This window comes from Anolis carolinensis, chromosome 4 (genome assembly GCF_035594765.1).
Source record: "Anolis carolinensis isolate JA03-04 chromosome 4, rAnoCar3.1.pri, whole genome shotgun sequence".
NCBI lineage: Eukaryota > Metazoa > Chordata > Lepidosauria > Squamata > Dactyloidae > Anolis > Anolis carolinensis.
This window is the reverse complement of record NC_085844.1, coordinates 13,400,049-13,422,913: the sequence shown is the minus strand read 5'-3', so window position 1 is coordinate 13,422,913 and position 22,865 is coordinate 13,400,049. Positions and strand designations below refer to the sequence as shown.

Here is a 22,865-nt window from a genome sequence, read left to right as displayed (position 1 = left end):
TTTTTTTAGAGTCTTAAAATAATTTTCTTCCTAGGCAGACAGTTAAAGGACAAAAACCTTGGATAGCAGAAAACTGAGTGGCCCAGTGGGAGTCACAGACATCTGGCGAAAACATAGGATTGACTCAATGCCTCTTTCTAATTATACTTGGAAAGCAATGATAGCAGTGTTCACAAAAAAGGGAGAGTGTGCTATACTGAACTGACCTACTTTTTTATTGCATCTACACTATAGAATTAATTCAGTTTGACACCACCTTAACTGCTGTGGATCAATGTTATAGAATCATGGGATTTGTGGTTTTACAAGGTCTTTAAGCTTCCCTGCCAGAGTGTTGGTGCCTCACTTAACTACAACTCCCAGGATTGCATAGCAGTGAGCCATGGCAGGTAAAGTGGTGTCAAACTGCATCAATTCTACAGTGTAGACACACCCTTAGACATGATATACAATTTATATCAAAAGCCTACATGTTAGAGTTCTATTTTATGCCCATAAATGTACTTTCAAATGAATACTTGCATACTTACTTCATATACATTTATACAAGCTAAAACCCTCAATGAGTTCTTTTTCTGTAGTGCATATTTTCCAATTAATGTCAGCCATGTTCCTCTACTCAGACATACTTTTGGCTTTTATTGTGACACTTCTTTAAAAAAAAATGTAGTTTCAATAATTCTCTGTGTTAACAATGTTCCAAACTCAAAATGACTCATTTGTGAAACCAGGGTTTTGCTAATGTTTCATGACTATTCTAGGTCAGATATTAACTGGTTACATCCCATTGTCTTTAAAACCTATTTAGATGTATTGCAGTGCAATTCCTTTGAGTGTTGCTTCAAACATCTTCTATAGAAATGGTTCTCAAATCCTGGTGCTCCTGCGTTTGGGACTTCAGTTTCCATAATTCCTGAGCATTGACTATATTGGCTAAGATTTCATATAAAGTTGAATCCAGAACATATTGAGAATCACAGTGCTGTGCTATGGAATCCTGGGATTTGTAGTTTTGGCAAAGAAGAGTAAAGACATTTTGGCTAGGATGTCTCTGAATTGAAGTTCAGAATGCATGGAGGACCAGAGTGCTGTGGCTCAATGCTATGGGATCCTGAGATTTGCAGTTCTGTTAAAATTACAACTCTCATGATTTCATAGCATTGAGCCATGGCAGTTGAAGTATCAAACTGCATTAATTCTACAACGTAGATGCATCCCTAGTTTTAGAACGACTCCTATAAGGCATTCTTTTGAATCTAGCACTTGAGTCTTTTAGCCACCCAGCAGCTGTGGTGCACTGGAACTCTCTAGCAGAGAATTCTCAGATTTTGACCAAACTACAAATCCTAGGATTCCAAGGGTAGATCCATGGTATCAAGGTGCTACCAATGCAAGGTGTGTGTTCACTGTCTATGTTTATTATATCATATGCTTTAACTAACACATTTTTTCAGGATTTTAATATTTGTTTTTTCCTGGAGAGAAGCACATGAATCCATATCATCCTTGATTTGGGTATCTGTTTCCTCCATTTTAGGGAGGATCTGCCTTCTCTCCAGTGTCAACGATCAATGAGAAGAAAGCAGGGGCACAGGCTGCTGTTTTGTCTCGTGAACTTGGCTGCCCTTCAGACAGCCCCGAAGAAACCGTATCCTGCCTCCGCCAGTTGCCTGCCAAAGCTCTCAATGATGCACAAACAAGGGTAGGCGTCTTTCATGTTTTTGGTGGCAGTGCTCAAATAGGTGGGGTTTCCAGCATTAAAAGTATATGTTTATTATCTTGGACCATGGTAGAACCTAGCAATATTCCTACTGTGTATTGCTGGTTTTATTTAATGATTGTTGTGAGCATATGTTAGAGATTAGAACAGTTAAGTATGGAACTACAGCTCAGACTTCTCCTGCAAGTGTAGATGTGAGGTATTGCTGTCAAAGTAAGTAACAGAGAATGGCCAATAGGAACCCTAATGGATAGTGGCTGGAATATACCAGCCACAATTGGCCACCAGTGTACAAGCACAAGGATATAAGAACTATTTCCTAGATAATCTGTCTTTGGGAAATGCCCATTGAGCTCTCTTCTCTGTTAATTGAAGGCATTTTTAGTGGCTACTTACCATTTTCTGACTTGTTCCATTGGTCACCACTGCATAGATGGCTTGTTTCCAGCTCTGATTGTCTCTTGGTTCCCATTGCAGCTCCTAGCTATAAGTGGGCCTTTCCAGTACTGGAGCCCAGTAGTGGATGGATCCTTCCTCCAAGAGTCTCCTGCAGTAGCTCTGCAACGTCCTCAACCTTTGAAGATAGATCTGCTCATTGGAAGTTCTCAACAAGATGGCCTGATCAGTCGAGCCAAGGCAATTAAGGTGAGTAGAGATTTGTAGTTTTAATGCAAACTATAGTCATGATGGTGGATAAGAAGAGAGAGGCTGTATCTTTCTTCTATTGACACAGAACTTAACACTGCATGTTTTCTTTCCCACATTATTGGTATCAACTAGCAAAGAAATGCAGGAAGCATGGCTAAATCAAATTATCTAGTGAAAGGAAGATAATGGTATGAGGCAGAGTATATTGTTTCTTAGACTAAAATTCCCAAAATTGGCTTGCCAGCAGGGCATTTTGAAACACATAGACCCCCAAAAATCTTTCCCAGCTTTGTTCCAAAAGGCCCATTGCACACATTTTGTGGTATATACCATAGTTTTGATCTCAGTCCATATAGATACAATACTTTTTATGCAGGGGTTCAGTGAGATCTGGAAATTATTTTAAGCATTCCTCAAGGTTAGAAAGGTAGGAAAAAAGCTGGTACAGAGTTTCAGACAAACAAATTGAACACAGGGTTGTTATGTGTTTTCTGATACCTCACAACCTCTGAGGATGCCTGCCAATGCCATAGATGTGGGCAAAACATCAGGAGAGAATACTTTTGGAATATGGCCATACAGCCCGGAAAACACACAACAACCCTGTGATCCCAGCCATGAAAGCCTTCGACAACAAATTGAACACAACTCCTTCTGGATTCTAGGTTCCCAGATGTGCACTTACACATAGGATGCATCTACACTGGAGAATGAATACAGTTTATCATCACCTTAGTTGTGTTGTCTGTTTATTACCTATGTTTTGTTTTGCACTTGTTATATTTTTATTTTATTTTGTGTCACACCTTGAGTGTTTTGTGAGCCGCCCAGTGACCCTCTGGGAGATGGTGGTGGGATATAAATAGAGATGATGATGATGATGATGATTATTATTATTATTATTATTATCTACCATGACATAATGCTATGGAATCCTGGAATTTGTAGTTTGGTGAGGCACCAACGCACTTCAGTATAGAAAGCTAAAGACCTTGTGAAACCACAATTCCATGATTCCATAGTGTTGAAATGGTGTCAGACTGCATTAATTCAATGGCGTAGACACGTCAGAAAATATCACAAGGAGCACTTCTACCATCATTCCTCTACCATCAGCCCCAAATTTTGCTGGCCTAAAACTCCCGGAATCAACCATTGGCCATGTTGTCTGAGGCTCACAAAGCAGAAGACCAATTCTTTATGTGGCACTAAGCTTAAAAGCCAATGATTTGTGTAAGTACTGAGGAGGAAACCACCTTGTTTAAATTAAGATAACATGAGATAAAATGTCTGTGAATGTACTAAAGCATTCAGCCGCCAGACAGTTGTGTGTCACCTCTTCCAAAGACTGGCTGCCATTCATTTTTGTCTAAGCATCTTGGTTGATAATACTTGTTCTTTCATTCTTTCAGTCTCGGTTTATAGGACTCTGTGCTGACCTGTTGTTAATTAGCTCCAATTTTACCACATGTGCTTGTCTACTTTTGAAGCACCAGACAAATAAAGAATGTCTCCTGGTGACTCTGAAATTGCACCAGCAACCAACTCTTTTAACATCATCCAGCTCCTTCTAGCAGACTGTGAGCAGTAGATATCACAAAATTACTTATGCACTTACAAGTGTATTTCTGCAGGGATCAGTCAGTGGAGGCTTTGAAATTCCAAGCTATATGGTTAGTAAATGAAAGAATATTTACCAGTTTTCAGCATTATTTATTTCCTTGCAAACAAACATAGTCTTTTTTACATTCAACTGGAAATAAGAATATAGGGTTGAGAATTTTGTATCATTCTTACCTACTATTTGCACACTCTGAAATATTTCAAGAAACTTTACTGTGATGACATACACATGACATTTCCAAATTAGAACTGTGGATGTTTGCACAAGAACACTCTTTCCAGACAGTCATGTGTATATTGTTATGCAAGCATTCAGGTTTCTTTGTAAAAAATGACCACAAAACAATATCTTCCTTAAAAACTCAACAATATTACACACATGCACACATAATACCCATATAGTTTTGTTCTCCGGACTGCCTTTCTCTGTGCAAGCTTTTGTTGGCAGACCATGCGACAAATTTGTTGGGTGCTCTCAAGTCATTTCAGATCTATGACGAACCTATGACAAACCTATGACAGTGTTTTCTTGGCAAAATTTGTTTAGAAGATGTTTGCCCTTGACTTCTCCTGAGATTGAGAGAGTGTGATTTACCTGAAGTCACCCACTGGGTTTCATGTTCATGTACGGATTTGAACCCTTGCCCTCAGAATCATAGTCCAATATTCAAACCACTACATAACATTGTCTCTCATTGGCCTTGTTATAATTCCTTCCTCTCTTTTCTGCTTTGCTTCCTTGCTTGCACTGTGGAAATATACTTAAGCTTCTCTACAAACCATGTAACAGCACCTCCAAAATGAGTGGGAATCATCTGTCCTTCCAGATGCTTTTCGGCTGTACATTCCAGCATTCCTCTCCATTGTCTGTGCTGGCCAGGGCTCTGAAGACTGGCAGTCAAGCAACATCTGGAGAACTTCATACGTCTCAACACTGCTCTTAAAATAACCTGTCCAGAAGAAGACCTCATCCTCATTTACAACAGATGAGGAAACAAGTTGTTCTTTAAACAAGTCTCCATGCATTCCATTAATGAGGAAAACTAGAAAGTGAGAAAAAGGCTTTTAGCTCGTCCTTCTCCTTAAATAACCTAGTTTTCTTTGGATGAGGATGCTTTTTATGCCCTGCTGCCCTACTTCACAGGATGAATCCAAACTGCCATTTAGCCCAGTTTCTGAATCCAGATTATCTGCTTTGAACTGGATTATATGAATCTACACTGCCATATAATCCATTTCAAAGCAGATAATCTGGATTCAGAAACTGGATTACATGGGAGTGTAGATGAGGCCACAGAGAGCCATCTTCTACTAGAACAGTGGTTCTCAACCTGTGGGTCCCCAGGTGTTTTGACCTACAACTCCCAGAAATCCCAGCCAATATACCAGTTGTTAGGATTTCTGGGAGTTGAAAGCAAAAACATCTGGGGTTCCACAGGTTGAGAACCACTGTATTAGAAGATCTCATCTCTTGGAAGGGTTGTCCAGTTCAAATTTTGGTTTAATGATCAATAACAAAGAAGAGCAAGTAGGACCTTCAAGGTTGCCCATCAACTAATTTACCTGTATAGAGCAGACTATGGTGAAATAGATTTTGTATTCAGAGCTTGACAAATTCCTTTTTTCCTACAGCTACCAGAATCCTCTGGGCAGCATGAGCAGTGCTTGCTATACCTACTGAAGTTGTGTTCAAAAAAGTAACATTTAACAGCTAGGATGAATGTACTCCATTGATGTCTCTCAGGTGTATCAAACATTCATACCATCTGTTCTCTTAAAGTTCTTAAGAATAATATTTCCTAGCTCTGATTATATTTTTATTTAAAAGAAAGTCTGAATTTTTATCTATATAAAATGTAGTGTTATGCCAGTTAATTTGCTCTTTTGGCATCTCTTTTGATGATGTATTTCCTTTTGTGTGTGTGAAGATTACCGGTATATGAAAAAACATTTCACCATGCAAGATCCAACCTGCCATTAAAGCAGTCCATTCAAAACACAGCTATCATGTCAATCTGCCAAATGTGGATCTAGAACTAGATGCCCACGTCCTTTTGAGTGCAGAGGTATCAGTTTTGCGCGAATAAAGCCAACGATAAGAAATAAATGTGGTTTATTATTAGATGTCAGTTTCTCTGGAATAACTTGGAAAGAGATGATTCACGGCAGCTCTCTGAGCCAATAACACATCTGCTGCCAACAAAGTACTGCAGAGGGAACTTACCAGTTTTTCAGGAAATAAATCCATCCAATGTGGGGTTAGGAGAAACCGATACATTGCAATAAATGTTCCTTACCTTCTGTTTATAAAGACATTTCATCTGAAAAGACGTGTTTTCAAAAAAGAAGAATGAGAAAGCCCTCCCAAATTTCTTAGCTTTGTTGAGAATTGGAGTGAATTGTTGACAACCTTCATTGCTGATGCCTGGATTTCTGACCGGTCCTTGATCTGTGCGCTACGTGTGGTTCCTCAAGAAATTTATCTGATCTTATATGCTATTTTTCAATCACTAAAGGCTCACTCAAACTCATTATTACTCTCCAGTCAACTGTGATAAGCTTTAGGCTTGATGCCAACCATCTGGATTTGTAAGAAAACAGTCCCAATTCTTCTGCTGTCTTGCTTTCTAAATGTCCCAATTTCTCCCTTTGTTCACAATTTGACTTGAAAATGCAAAGGTAGTCATAGGTTGATCTTGATAGGTCTCACACAGTATTTTGGAAACTTGGCAGATAATTATCTATTTATTTCCCCAACTAGCGATTTGAAGAGAGTCAAGGTCGTGGCGATAGCAAGACAGCCTTCTACCAGGCTCTCCAGAACTCTTTGGGTGGAGAAGATGCCGACCCCATTGTCCAAGATGCAGCCACCTGGTTTTATTCCCTGCAGCACTCCTCCACTGAGTATGCCTCATTCTCCAGAGCTTTGGAAAATGCCACTCGGTAAGGACATTTGTGCTATTCTGGGTGCTTAACTCCTATCTATCTATCTATCTATCTATCTATCTATCTATCTATCTATCTATCTATCTATCAATCTATGAGTTTAGAGTGTAATGAAAGGAAAGAAGAGAACATAAGAGACATTTTCTCATAAAGCTGATAGGAAGGCACTGAAACTATTTGAAATTTGATACAGGAGGAGAATTCTACACATACCATGGACTGCCAAAAAAGACAAATGGGTCAAAGGGGTCCAAGAACAACTCAAGCCTGAATTTTCTCCAGAAGCCAAGCTGACTAAGCTGGACATATCATGAGAAGACATGAGTCATTAGGGGAAAAGATATAATGCAGTGTCTATTGAACACACTCAGGCCTCAGAGAGCTATTTTGGGATTTCACCCCTGCTTTCTCATGTTTTAAATCATGAGAATTTTGTGTTTTTTAATCCTTCTCCAAATATAGATTCCCCTAAGCCTGATGAGATCTTCTTTCTTAGTACATAGGTGGTGCCATTTTGGCAACATAAACATCTACACTTAGAGAATGAATTTGTTGCTAGTATGTAGCAGAGACAGGAATGTTATGGTTTTCTCCATGTGGTTGGATTGGAATTCCCATCAGCCCTGATCAGCATCATCCATAATGAGTAATGCTGGGATTTGCTATCACACAATATTCACATCTTTAAATATATCAAATACCAACTGTACAAGATTGGACAGTAAAGATGTGGGAAATAATAAAAAATGAACTAATTAACAATATTGTTGAAGGATAAATCATTGGACACATTCTCAGAAGGATGTAAACCATTTCATCAATCTATATCATAGGGAAAGGGAAAGACTTCACATACGGGTTTGGAGGCATCAAATGTTGGGATATTCACTTGGAAATGTTAAAACAAACAGAAGTAACAATTTGCTGAATATAAAGTGTATTTTTTTAAAAAAAATATAGAGAACCTGACAAAGGAAAAGCTGGAAAATCCACTTTTAAAATTAATCCATGTGTATGTTGGTAGTTTTAGAGTCATAGGTAGAAATGTATGTTTGTTAAGCAATAGTTGTCTATGTATATCTATGTTTATATACTAATAAGTATTGTGTTGTCGAAGGCTTACCGGGATGAATGGCCATGTTCCAGAAGCATTATCTCTTGATATTTTGCCCACATTTATGGCAGGTATGTTCAGAAGTTGTGAGGTCTGTTCAAAACTAGGCAAGAGGGGTTTATATATCTGTGGGCGAAATGTCAGGAGAGAATGCTTCTGCAACATGGCCATATAGCCCAGAAAATTCACAGCAACCTAATAAGTATTGCTTTCTTGTGTTTTTATTGTCAAAAAATTATTAAAAACATTGGGAAGGAAAAAGAAAATGTGTCATATCGAGGAAGCGGCAAGCTTGTTTCCTGCTGTTCTGGAGACTAGGACACAGAGCAGTGGGTTCAAACCACAGGAAAAGAAATTCTGCCTAAACTTTGGGAAGAACTTCCTGATAGTAAGAACTTCTCGACAGTAGAAGGAGGGCAGTGGAATCTCATTCATTTTTGTTTTTAAAAGATAGGCTGAGTGACCACTTTTTGTGCTTTGATTGTGTATTTATGCATGCCAGCAGATTGGACTGGATGGCCTTTCGGGTCTCTTCCAACTTTATGGTACTATAAGGCAGTGAATCTTCGCCTGAATTTTAAAAGAAATATCCAAGACAGTGGACCAAGATAGGTTCAACACCTTCAACATCTCCTTTAGGGCATTCAATAAAACTGTAAGAATTGCAATTCATCATGGAGAATATGTTTCAGCATTTAGGGACTTACCTTTTTATTGGAGTTCGGAAGTATTAATTTGGTAACTACCATGTCCAGAATCATCCCCCTCATACCCTCTCAGTCAACATGGCCACTGGTTGTGTTATCTGGCTGGAGGATTCTGGGATTTCCGGTCCAAAAAGGAAAACCTTTCTACTCTTTTGTGTAAAGCATATAGAAGAGGAAAGAAACTGGGTATAAGAACTTTTGGAGAAAATATGAAACTTAGAGCAACATTAATTTATAGGCTGTGATCCTGGCAAATCCAGATAGGATTATTATAAGCTCCTGAGAAGTTTTGAGTGGCTATGCAGCAACCCCTATATAGTGTGACCTATAGTTTAAGAGTATTTCTTTCATTTTCTTTGGCTGCTCTTGCATGTGGTTTTGTAGGTTTATATTTGGAGAGATCACCATATGGGTCTTTGATAAGAAACCAACTTGTATCCGTTGAACTGGATGTTGGCTTCTATTCTCTCGTTGCTGTTGTTTTTCTTTCTTTCTGTGCAAAAAAGCAGTTTGGAAACTGAGAATCCAAAATGGACATGTTGCAAATTCTACACTCCATGCCCAAGATATTAAGTTAATTGCTCTGCCTTTGTAAGTAAGTTGACAATATCATAAATGTCTTAATAGTTAAATATGTGCTGAGGTTCTCTGGTGATAGATGAGTAATTAGGATGAAAATGCAAATACACGTTGAGTATCCTTTCTTTGAAATTCTTGGGACCATATGTCTTTTGAATTTCAGATTTTTTTCTCAGATTTTTGGAATATTAGCACATACATAATGAGGTATCTTGTAAATGGTACCCAGGACTGAACACAGCATTAGGTTATGTTTCATATACACCTTCTACAACTGAAAGGAATTTCATTAATTTTATTCATTAACACTTTTATTAATTTTGTGCATGAAACAGTTTGTGTACATTGAAACATCAGAAAACAAAGGTGTTAGCATCTCAGTCAACCATGTGGACAGTTTTGACTTTTGGAGCATTTAAGATTTCTGGATAAGGGATAGTCAACCTATATAAACATCAACTTTATGTTAAGCTAGAGTAAACACTAGAAGATATGTTGAATGCATAGTGTATCTTTTCTTTTAGCAACAACAACTGTGGTGACCACATTTCACCTATTATTATTATTATTATTATTATTATTATTATTATTATTATTATTATTATTATCCCTGGGATAAGATTTATAGCAGCAAAAAAAAGTCAAACTTGGTTTGTGGTTGGCCAAAATATGCTAAATTCCAAAATGGGTTATCTGTAGCTTGAAATAAATATTTCACGAACAGGTTTCAGGTTACCAGTCTCTCCATCTCAGAACTGTTTATTATTTATTGTGCTCAATATATTACTAAACCGGAGTACTTATAATCCCTCACAAAACGTTGGAAAGTTGTAGCAAGTAAGATTCTCTGGAATAGAGCAACCTAGTCCTGAGTCTCCAGTTTTCAGGTTGCAAATTCTCCAGCTTTGGTGGACTCAGTTTTGGGTAAAAGGAAAGATCTGTCTTCCTATCTTCAGTTCAGCCAGTAGAACAGTAGCTTATTTAGCTTTCACCAGTACCCCACTGCTGCTCATCATCTATTTGCTGGCAGGGAGTCTAGATTAAATGTTCCTTGTCCTGTCTCTTTAGGTAAGAGAGAAGAAATAATTCAATTTCTCTTTGATCTGGGGAGAGACCTGGCATGGGCAAGCTGTTAGGGATTGTGGGAGTTGAAGTCCAAAACACCTGGAGGGCTGAAGCTTGCCCATGCCTGGGATAGACTCTTTAGCTAAGATTTCTGATTTTCTTTATGGAAATAGGGATGGAAAATAGATTAACCCTGTTCTGTCCGCAAATCCTTGATACTTTATCTATATTGAAAATTCTTTGCCTGCACTGAGTCCCCCTCATTTTGCTTGAGGCAAAGTGTGACACAAATGTGCTTTAAACAATACATAGAAATTTTAATTTGTGTGATCTCCGTATCACTGATAAAGTACGTTAGGTCTTTTTCCTGTTATAACACTCTACTATAGGTGTAGTCTCGTGGAGGGTAAAGTACAATTGAGAATCCTTGAGTTAAGGCCAGTGCATTTAGAGAAATGTATTATATAATGAAAATATTGTTATTTCTCCTTAAAAGAAAAAAAATATCAATGACATACTCATGTTCGTTTGGATCAATGTGTAAAGAGCTCATCAATGAAACTGTGAAAAAGACATTGGTAACATAAAGTTTTTGTAGAATTATTTCATCAGATGCAATTTGCTTGCTCTACAATCAACAGAAACTGCTCAAAAGTGCAAATATATCTCAGAAAGCGTCCAAATCTCAAACCATATTCAACCTTTAAAATATCACCTAGTTCATGTCAGAGCTGTCAAGGGAATATTAGTTTTAGGGTTTAAAAAAAATGAAAAATAGCTTTGTGTAATTGCTGATTAGCACAGGGTGGTCAGTCAACGCTGTGGTTTTGTGGCCTCTGCTATATATGAGTCTTCGGAGCCTGAAATAATTTCATGGTAAGCCATAGGAAGGAGGGGGAAATAGCCTTATGTGGTAGCTTAAAGGGACTTCTTATTTATTTTTATTTATTTATTTTTAAAAAACAGAGCACTTTATTCCAATTTGAGAAAATAAAAAATAAAGGTGAGACTAGAGCAAACCTCCCACTATCCTGGATCTCACTCCCTCCCCCTCCAAGATATGTTGGGTTATAGTTCCCATCCACTCTGTAATGTATATGGATGATGTGAGCTATAGTCTATAGTCAAACCTATATTGCGTGCAGGCATTAGACCATTAGACTACAGAAGACCACACAATGACCACCAATGAGTCAAAGGCAAAAATGTGTCAATCTAATGCCAGATACAGTAGAGTCTCACTTATCCAACGTTCTGGATTATCCAACACATTTTTGTAGTCAATGCTTTCAATATATCATGATACTTTGGTGCTAAATTCGTAAATACAGTAATTACTACATTGCATTACTGTGTATTGAACTATTTTTTCTGTCAAATTTGTTGTATAACATGATGTTTTGGTGCTTAATTTGTAAAATCATAACCTAATTTGATGTTTAATAGGCTTGTCCTTAATCTCTCCTTATTATCCAACATATTCGCTTATCCAACATTTTGCCGGCCCATTTACGTTGAATAAGCGAGACTCTACTGTACATGTTTTATGCCATGTTGTGCAACAGAGTCTTTATTCCGCTTTCTAATTCGGAAAGCAACTAGCAAGTAATGGTGGGGAATTGGTGAATATCTCTTTCCCTCCCAACACTTTCTTTAAATCAAACCATTGCACACATGCATGCCTTCTGTGATATGCACAGTGTCAGCATTTTGAATGCTGAAACTAAAGGGAATCTACAGAATGGACAATGAATTCAGCCAAGTCCATTCTGTAGATTTCTCAGAATCAAGAGGAAAAACAAACAATCCCTCCCTGCACTTTTTTTGGTGGAGAACTCCTTTTTGAAACTGAGTCCATCCTAAAAATGGTGACAGCAACAGCAGGGCTTCATTTCTGCAATGAGCCTCTTTGTTTTAGTGTGCCTTCACATCATTTCCAACTTATAGAGACCCTAAGGTGACCCTGTCACATTGTTTGCAGGTTCTGCTGAGAGTGTGTGGCTCTCCAAGTAGCAGTGGATTCCCTTTCAATTTCCTCATCCTTTCCCCCGTATCCTAGGTTAGCTTCTAGGGATCCTTTCTCCTTCCATGAACACCATTGGACTTAGCCTAATCAATGCATTTCTCTTCAAAGTTTAAGAATACTGTGTTGTCAAAGGCTTTCATGGCTGGAATCACTGAGTTGCTGTGAGTTTTCTGGGCTGTATGGCCCAGATACTTTCCATTCATAAAAATATGACGTAACCTCCTAGCATACCAGGTTTCTATTCCAAAGCAGAAAGATGCTCAAGATCTTTTTCTTTCTTCATTACACATACCTTTTTTCCTAGGCAATAGCATCACTTTCCCTGGTGTTTTATTTTCCAGGGACCACTTCATCATTTGCCCCACAATTGACATGGCCAGACACTGGGCGGATCAAGACCGAGGCAATGTCTTCATGTACCATGTGCCAGAAAGCTCTTCTGTGGCCAGGTAAGGACTAATCAATTTCATTTCCAAACTAATCCACAGAGAAAGCTTTGGTTTGGAGCACACTGCTAGGTCCATCTGACTCTGTGTTTACTTACTTCAAGCAACCCTAGCCTTGGGTTTTCTTGGCAAGATTTGTGCAGATCGGGTTTGCTATTATTGCCTTCCTCTTAAGCTGAGAGAAGGCAACTTGCTCAAAGTCGCCCAGTGGATTTCTTTAGCTAAGCAGGGCTTTGAATCCTGTCTGGTGTCCCAGGACTTGTCTATACACATTTAAAAAAACTGTACTCACTTCATAGTGACTGCTATTCTAATGCACAATGCCTGTGACAAATCACATCTCAACTGGTTCTTTGTTCCTTACATTGCTTTAAAAATAATTGTTTTTACCCAGCATTCTGACTGATGATTCACATGACTTCTGGGTTTTTTTTCTCACAAGGGGCTTCTTATTGGAGGAATTAGGGGTGGGAGGACAGGTTGGTGGAAGGTGATTTAGCCTCCAGCCTGATCACATAATAACCTTTCTATACATCCCATGTTTCCTTAACTTCATCACTTACTATGTACTTATGGAGACTCTTTTTTAGAAAGAAAGCATGATAAAACTGTTTGCAAATGTTCCCAAAATCCTACCCAGAGCTCACATGATCCCATAGCAGACTGGCAATGGGGATGCAGGGAATTACTGGAATTTGAAGTGGATGGGAAATTAGTTTATCTCCTAGTATTCTGAATCATTATGTACTTACTTGTTGGTTGTCATGTGCCTTCAAATAATTTCCAACTTATGGTGAACCTAAGGTGAATCCAGCATTGGCTTTTCTGTGGTGAGAGTGTGTGCCTTGACCATGGTTACTCAATGGTTTTCTATGGACAACCAGGGAATCAATCCATGGTCTCCTGAATCATATTCCACTGCTCAAACTACTGCACCACAGTATCTCTCCCAAATATAGTCCATATGAAAAGTAGCAAATAAGCCCTTTGCAAATATTTTTTCATCAGAATTTCCATATATTTTCTAGCTGTGAATGGTGAATCTGTGGATAGGGAGAGCCACTATATCTTATTATAACAAGTGTGGGTTTCTAATACTTTTTCAAAGTCTTCCTTCAAAGCATACTAGAGTCATTTCAGTATGGGTTTTTGCAAATTTTATATACTTTCCCCCACTTCCCTCAGACACAGTGATTTCTGCACAGTGATCTAAGCAAAGTGTTTAGGTAAGCTGTATGTGCTATATCTGCACAAGAATCCATGCCGTCAAATTTTACACTATACACATTTATACATTTATACACATTTATGTATGTTTATGCAATAACAATAAAAACAATAACAGAACAGGATTTGGGACCACCAATTGTAGCCTTGTATATCAAGTAGAATCCTCTGATGTCAAAACATTAATCTCTCATTTGCCTCAAGCATCTTTTCAGCACAGGACATTCTTTTTCAAATGCAATCTTTTGCCAAATCCAAAGCAATGCAACTCAGGAAACAAGTAGGGCTACATGCTCTCTCTTCATAATTTGCTTAATATATTACCAGGAAACTTAGACAAACTTGCAAATACATGTGAAAGGAAAGAGCTTTCTTCAAAGGATATCAAATAAATTCCATTCTCATATTTTAAATGAGGCCATGGTGCCTCCCTCACGTATGGTTCTGTGGCCTGGATATCAGTAACCAAACAGGCGGCTAGACGTTATAACCTTTTGCATCGGAAATCACATACAGTGGAGATCAAGGGATCTCCTAAATTTGAACAGCTGAAATCCTCTGTCTCTTGAACATCTTCTTTCTGCCTTAAAGAGGCTTGGAGTTATTAAAAAGAAGGCATAGTTGATAACCTTATTTTCTTGACAGTCTACATCTTTTGGCTTGCCTCATTGATTAAGCTAAAGGAAAGAATCTTCCCAATATACTCATATAGAAGTCTAGAAAATACTAGCTTTGTTCTGTGTATTTGTACGTCACTGTTATTCCACTGTATTAAAGGCATTGAATGTTTGCCTATTTGTGTATGTTGTCACTTACTTAGGCGATCCCTCGTAGTTCGAGGATGATGGTCCTCCATCTTCGCTATCTTGGGGATGGATCTGTAGATGGCTGAAGAGACCTATTCTTGATCTGCATGTTCTCCCGCAGTGAGGACATCGGTTTCTAGGTGGAAGGGTTGGTCAGGGTTGGCTTGACGGGCCTTCCTCTTGGCACGTTTCTCCCTTAAGCCCTCCATTCGTGCCTCTTTGAACTCCGCAGCACTGCTGGTCACAGCTGACCTCCAGTTAAAGCGCTCAAGGGCCAGGGCTTCCCAGTTCTCAGTGTCTATGCCACAGTTTTTAAGGTTGGCTTTAAGCCCATCTTTAAATCTCTTTTCCTGCCCACCAACATTACATTTCCTGTTCTTGAGTTCTGAGTAGAGCAACTGCTTTGAGAGACGGTGATCGGGCATTCGGACAATGTGGCCAGTCCAGCGGAGTTGATGGCGTAGGAGCATCGTTTCAGTGCTGGTGGTCTTTGCTTCCTCAAGCACGATGACATTTGTCTGCCTGTCTTCCCAAGAGATTTGCAGGATTTTTCTGAGACAACGCTGATGGAAACGCTCTGGGAGTTGGGTGTGATGTCTGTAGACCATCCACGTTTCGCAGGCATAGAGCAGGGTTGGAAGGACAATGGCTTTATAAACAAGCACCTTGGTATCTCTATGGATGTCCCGGTCATCAAACACTCTCTGCTTCATACGGAAAAATGCTGCACTCGCAGAGCTCAGGCGGTGTTGTATTTCAGTGTCGATGTTGACTTTTGTGGAGAGGTGGCTGCCAAGGTAATGGAAATGGTCAACATTTTCTAATGTGACACCATTAAGTTGTATTCCTGGCATTGAAGAGGGATTAGCTGGTGCCTGTTGGAAGAGCACTTTGGTTTTCTCGATGTTCAGTGAGAGGCCGAGCTTCTCGTATGCTTCTGTGAAGGTGTCTAGAGTGGATTGTAGGTCTTCTTCTGAATGCACACAGACTACATTGTCATCAGCATATTGGAGTTCTATAACAGATGTTTTGGTGACTTTGGTTTTGGCTTTCAGTCTGCTGAGGTTAAATAGCTTGCCATCTGTCCGATAGATGATTTCCACTTCCCATCAACAAAGTGAAGTATCATAGCGATGAAGATGTATGTTGTAATCCGCTCTGAGTCACCTCGGGGAGATAGAGCGAAATATAAATTAAGTGTATTATTATTATTATTATTATTATTATTATTATTATTATTATTATTACTGTTCCATTATCTGGGCAGAGGCCACTAGGGGGCACTAGTGAGAGAAGGAGAGCTCATTTTATGGGGATGGAGGGTGGGTTGAAGGAGGAAAACCATTTACCCCTGTTTTCCAGTTATTTCCCCCATCCATGTCCCCTTCGTGGAAATAGCCCTCATTTATTAACTGGGAAGGGGGGAGGAAGAATAACTAGCAAAAATGGGAAAAATTGTTTTCCTCCTTCAACTCCCCCCCCCCCGCCCCATTCTTCTCTCTCTACTGCCCCCAGTGGCCTCCACCCAGATAATAGTACAGTAACAATAAAAAGAAAGCACTCCTTTCTCTGAATCGAGTAGGAAAAGACAAGAACCTAGCTTAAAAGGAGAAGCCCTCTATCTCTCTGCCTTGGTTCCACTTCTGGCCTTTCTGAATGCCTGGGTGGAAGAATGGAGATGACCAACACAACTGGCCCCTGAGGCAATGCTGGCTTTTCCCCTCCCTGTGAAATCATCATCAACTTGTCCATAAGTCATATCAAAATCTATAATTTTGGCTCATAACTTGCTTTCATCTTATACATGAGTATATGCAAAGCATGTATCTACTTCCTAACTTCTTCTGTGGCATCACAGCTTTCACATCTTCCCAGTCTTAGCATTGGGAGAGTGAGAATTTTTCCAAATGCATAAGACAACAAGATGAAGTACTTTGGCCACATAATGAGAAGACAGGAAAGCTTGAAGAAAACAATGATGCTGAGGAAAATGGAAGAAAAAAGGAAGACAGGCTGACCAAGGGCAAGATTGATGGATGGTATCCTTGAAGTAACTGGCTTGACCTTGAAGGAGCTGGGGGTGGCCACGACCGACAGGGAGCTCTGGCATGGGCTTGTCCATGAGGTCACGAAAAGTCGGAAACAAATGAATGAATAAACAACAACATACAAACATAAGACAACCATTCAAGCTATAGCCAAAGGCAGAGTGAGAGGACTGCCTCAGGTAGCTGGTTTTGGAGAACAGCAATACATATCTTCTAACTGTCCTGGTTTGGTATGGACAGCCTCAACTAACCCTCTGTCTTTTCATCCCTTTTAAAATGTCCTCCTTTTCTTTCCACTTTCCCAGCTAGCCATCAACTTACTTCAATGGCTACAAACTTAACCCAAAGAGCAAACATGCTTTGTACCCAATTTACACAGTAGATGATAGAGGAGAGGAGAGAATAGGATCTTGTTCTTCCCTGCAGATTCAGGGAAAAGCAAACTCTTTCAGACTTTTTTTTTTTTACCTTGTCTGATCTTTTTCTTTATTAATATTTAGAGATCACTTTCTGCTGAATCTTGGCCACATGTATCCAATTTTCTTTTGTGAAAGGTTGTTGGTCACAACATCTTGGTGGTTCATGGGTTTTAGGGTTAATTGTCCAGGTTTTGGTTAGAAAACTTACCACATTCCTCAACATTTCTTTTGAAAGATCTTGATTTCCAAATCATTTCCAGATGTGCTATGGGAGATCATCTGTTGTTAGTAGAATCATAAGAGTTGAAAGGAACCTGAGACCTATCTAGCTCAACTTTCTGTCTAAACTGGAATCTAGCACTGAGAGGTACCTGAGAGGTACCTCCCTACCCATACCATCCATTTGTGAATGCCTCCAATGTTGTAAATGATCCCATCACTGTATGTAAAAGCCTATTTCACTTCCAGACAACTTTTAAGATTATTAAGCTCCTTTAATACGGGGTCTGAAGCATCTTTCTTGTTATTTGAGTACATTGGTTTGGATATTCTGGAATAGCAAAAAACAAGTACATACAACTTTCCTCATTTGAGGATTTTTCTTTTACAAATTGGATTATTCATGGATTTGATTTAAATGTAGTCTCTGGGAATGTATAAGTTTTCCAATATGACCCTGGTGGGAATTATTCACAGAATCATGCTAGAGAACATAAGTATTCTAGAGGGGTGTTCTCTCTGATAAAGAAACCTAAACAAACCATTTCTTTCTTAAGTTTTTTTTCACTTTCGTGAGGGTTCTGTGCCCCAATCCCAGCAAATGTGGAAGGTTGGATATACATTGATTCCAGACTGGAATATCATTTTAATGTGGCAGCCAGGATTATTCCAGGCTCAGAGTCTCACCTCAATCATCTAGGACAAGTATTCCCTTATATTTATTTTGTCTGAAGACAAATGGTGATCCATGTAGCCCAGGGATGGGCAAACTGCAGCCCTGCAGGTATTTTAGACTTCAACTCCCACAATTCCTAACAGCCGGTAGGGAGTTGAAGTCCAAAATACCTTCAGGGCTGAAGTTTGCCCATGCTTGATGTAGCCAAACCTTTTATTTTTATCTCAGTTTTAACCTCAGTTATAACAAAATTGTGGTTCCCATTGTTTAAACCCCCGCTCACAAAAAAACCCCTTTGAAATCTACAAAACACTTATTTTGAACAGCAGTGTAATATAGATGTAATTCTCTCATTTCCCAGTGCATTCAACTTCTTTTTTTGTAGCTAAAACCAAAACTATTCACACAGGGCAGCTAAAATGCAGAACACAAAGAGCTTAAAATGAGCTCATACAGTTCTAGACAATGAGGTTTGGAAACATTGTGCAGACCAGAAAGGAAAATTAATTGTTTATGAGGAGGTTGAGATTTATTCACTGGAAATGCTGACTGCTGATGCCCAAATAATGATATCCAGGGTGAAATAATATTGCAAGAACTCAGACATAGTCATATTAGTCTGGAATATCAATGAGCAAAAGGATCATACAATCACAGAGTTGGAAGAGTCCCCATCCAGTCCAACCTCATTCTGCTATGCAGGAATATTCATCAATGCACTTCTGACAGGTAACCATCCAAACTCTGTTTAAAAACCTTGGATTGGATAACCTATTCTCTAGGAACCTCTAAGTCCTTCAGCATGACTTTATAATCATCTCCTGGTGGAAATTGACCAATAATCAGGACTGGAAAAACTAAATCTGCAAAAAATAGAAGGCCAACTACTTTACCAAAAAGAGTAGACTTTGGACGTATGTTTAGACTAAATCTTCCAGGCTGACTTATCATAGTGTGCATACTGGTTGGGATGTCTGGGGAGTTATAGTCTCAAGAAATATATTTCCCAGGCTTTGGTGGAAAGTTATCCTTTGGTGAACTTAGAAGCCCCATTGCTGGGGAATCTATTCTCTGACCTCTTCTCCTCTCGAAATCCATGCTTCTTTAAAAACAAGATTTATGTCAATGATTGTGGCAATGTAGAGGGGAGAAGAAGCAAGCATGTTATTGTCAAAGCAAAATGACTGAGTTCTGATCCAGTTTAATCCTTGCCTAAACATCCAGAGAATTGAAAAGTGTGCTTTAATCTTATTTCAACTTTCTCTTTTCTGTTTGGTCAACTGCTGGTAAATAACTCCCTTTCCATATGCAATGTATTATTAAAGTTTTAAGATGGGTGAGAGAACAAAGAGGCCAAAGTTGTTCTGTACTTCATGGGAAATCTTTGTAGGAATGTACCTTTCTTTTAATGCAAAGGGTGTGGTACGTGGCAATTTCTTCTTTGTACTGGAAAAAAGTGACCAAAGAGGGACATTTTTGCTCTTTTTCATATTCAAAGCCCAGTGTTCACAGCAGGAGTTTGAAATTGTTTGATATTATGTTTCCCTTAGATCCTGTAATCAAAGGTGGGATAGAAGTCCTTTAATACAGAAGTGCTTTAATGAAAAAATCACATTATTTATTTATTTATTTATTTCCAGCATTTATATTCCGCCCTTCTCACCCCGAAGGGGACTCAGGGCAGATCACATTACACATATAGGCAAACATTCAATGCCTTTTAACATAGAACAAAGACAAGACAAACACAGGCTCCGAATGGGCCTCGAACTCATGACCAGAGTGGTCAGAGTGATTCATTGCAGCTGGTTGCAGCTGGCTTGCTCTCCAGCCTGCGCCACAGCCCGGGCCTATCATTCTCAGTGAATGAATTTTACCATTGCTACCTTGTTCTAGGATAAAGATGCAGTCAGCCCACAACATTTGTGGTGATTATTGATACGAGCCATCACAAAAGTGGAGAACTGTAACCCTAAGTCTAAAGTTCAGGGTTGGGGAATGGATTAATGACCTTGGAGGGCTGAATCTGGCCCACAGGCCTTAGTTTGGGGACCCCTGCACTACATCATGCTGGCTCTTTGTATTTTTCATTATATTCTTCTTCAATGTCTTTTCTTTTCTTTTCAGTTTAAGCCTAGAGTTCTTGCCTGATATCCAGTATGCGTTTGGGCTTCCTTTCCATCCTGAATATGAAAATTGGTACCCTCCAGAAGAGAAGACCCTCTCCTTAGCCATAATGCAGTATTTTGCCAACTTTATAAAATCTGGGTGTGTATTGCATGGTTCTCTGTGTTGTAACCCAAAAGGCTTCATGATGAGCCTTATATGTACTGCAAAGCTCCTTTACCAAACTCTTTCATTGGGCATCTCTGTAGCATGCAACCAGCTGCATGCCAAGTGCATGCACTTTAATAGAAAATTCCTGTGTAACCACCTGAAAAGAACTTTTCAAGGTATACCAGTGGACATACATATAGGGAGAAAGTGAAGTCAGAGAATCAAAAGTATAACTGATACACTCTTACAGAGAGGTTTCCTCAAAATTTGAAATCTTCATTAAAATTGTACAGGAGATCAGATATTAGTAAGCCATAGTTCTGATCAGTTTCACATTTGTGGGTGGTGGAGATAGTTTTCATCATAATTGGAGTACAGTGTTCCCTCACTACTTTGCAGTTCACTTTTTGTGGATTCGCTGTTTCATGGTTTTTCAATAAACTCCAAAAGAATATTATAAATTTTATCAATTTTAAGATACCCCCTAATTTCAGTACCACCAACACCAAAAGAAATATATAAATACACATGTGATTCTAAGATGCACCTCCTTTTTAGAGATATTTATATAGGAAAAAATATGTCTTAGAATTTAAGAAATACAGTATATGCCCATGTATACAGTGTTCCCTCACTACTTCGCGCTTCACTTTTCGTGGATTCGCTATTTCGCGGTTTTTCAATAAACTCTAGAAGACTATTATAAATAATAAAAAATTACAATTTACAGCCTAAGGAAGGGAGGAAGGAGAAGCCGAAGGGAGAGAAAAGGAGCCCAAGCGGCAATGGGAGGAGAAGGAGGCGATTTATCAACACACAAATGGTTGATAAAGACTTAAAATAGTGTATAACTACTAAAATAATGTATAAATATTAAAATAAATATAGCATCCCTACTTTGCGGATTTTCACTTATTGCAGGTGGTCCTGGAACCTAACCCCTGTGATAAGTGAGGGAACACTTTACACTCATTGAAAGCCAAAACATTTAGGTTAGCCATGAGTAATATGAGGGCTGCCAATTTCAATGGATTTCAATGGTATTTTGTCATCACCAATTAAGACAGGTGGGCAATGTGTAGCCCATTGGTCATTGGTCACAAGCAGACCTTTGGGGTCAGCAACCCATGAAACCTCCAGACCTCCTTGGAGAAAAATGCTAAAATCTTGTGGGCAAAATAGCCCTAAATGACCCCTTGGAGGTGAACCCCCATCTCCCTCACAGTTTTCCACCTCTGAATTAAACCTAGGGTTTTAAAGAATTGACTATGTCATGTGCAAAGATCCAGCTTTGCAAGTTCTCTTGTAGCAGAAAAGGTCTTGTAGAACATTGCAAAAACCATTAAACCTCAGCTTTCAATGAGCATAAATGATATTTTTCAGTACTGTTAGTGATTTCAAGTGAAGTGGAACAAATGAAACTAATTGGAGGAAGTTCAAGAGCAGAAAGAAAGTAGACATCCCTTGAGGCTGTTGACAAGAACCAGACAAGAAGAGGCAATCGCCCCAGTTCATATATCTTTGAGTTTCATTACACATTCAAATTCCAAAAGGAATTTTTCCAAAATCCCATATTTGTCATGGTGAAATTACAGTGGTTTCCCCTAAACATTCCTTTTAGGTCTAGTGATTACATTGGTTGGGTATATCCTGAAATTACATAATTGGAAGAAACCTCAAAGTGCATCGAAAACATAGTTATAAGTCATATATCCTTCCAGATGTTATATAGAATTTGTTACCATTAGCTATGCTGCATAGGATTTTGTGAGTTGTAGTCCAACCACATCTGGGGATCTCCCATCCAAATACTAACCACAGTTGACCCTGCTCAGATTCGAAGGCCAGACAGGGTCTGTTGCCTTTAGGGTATTTACTATTTAGGCCATATCTGGAGGACAACATAATCTCCAACCTAGTTGCATGACTTCTATAGTGGAGATACACCAGAGCAATAAGCAGTGCAAAGAATGGAAACATACGGAGTTTATACTCTTTACTGTCTTAATAGCTATTGCATAAGTTGTTGGTGTTGGAAGTTGGCTAAATCATAAGACATTCATTTCTATTTCCTTCTCTAGAAACCCAAATGGCCCTTATAAATTTTCCAAAAAAGTGACTGGAATTGCATCCCTCTGGCCTATGTTTTGGGCAGACACTGGCGGAGACAATTACAAAGAATTTACAGCTTCCTTGAAGAACCAGAAAGGGCTGAAAAAGGCAGAATGTTCCTTCTGGTCTGATTATATCAAAACACTCAAGATGTCAGCAAGTTGTAAGTTCATGACTCTATTTTTTTTAGGATTTTATGTCTCATGA

General features: G+C 38.9%; 1 protein-coding gene across 1 annotated transcript in view; it reads left to right on the top strand.

The window, feature by feature from the left end:
- Nucleotides 1-22,865, top strand: part of tg (thyroglobulin) — a 157,299-nt gene that overhangs the window by 132,299 nt on the left and 2,135 nt on the right. The window contains exons 42-47 of the mRNA XM_062980017.1: nucleotides 1,538-1,702; nucleotides 2,198-2,365; nucleotides 6,753-6,934; nucleotides 12,770-12,877; nucleotides 20,397-20,537; nucleotides 22,628-22,821. Of these exons, the coding sequence (XP_062836087.1) occupies nucleotides 1,538-1,702; nucleotides 2,198-2,365; nucleotides 6,753-6,934; nucleotides 12,770-12,877; nucleotides 20,397-20,537; nucleotides 22,628-22,821 (958 nt within the window). The remainder of the gene's footprint in view (nucleotides 1-1,537; nucleotides 1,703-2,197; nucleotides 2,366-6,752; nucleotides 6,935-12,769; nucleotides 12,878-20,396; nucleotides 20,538-22,627; nucleotides 22,822-22,865) is intronic.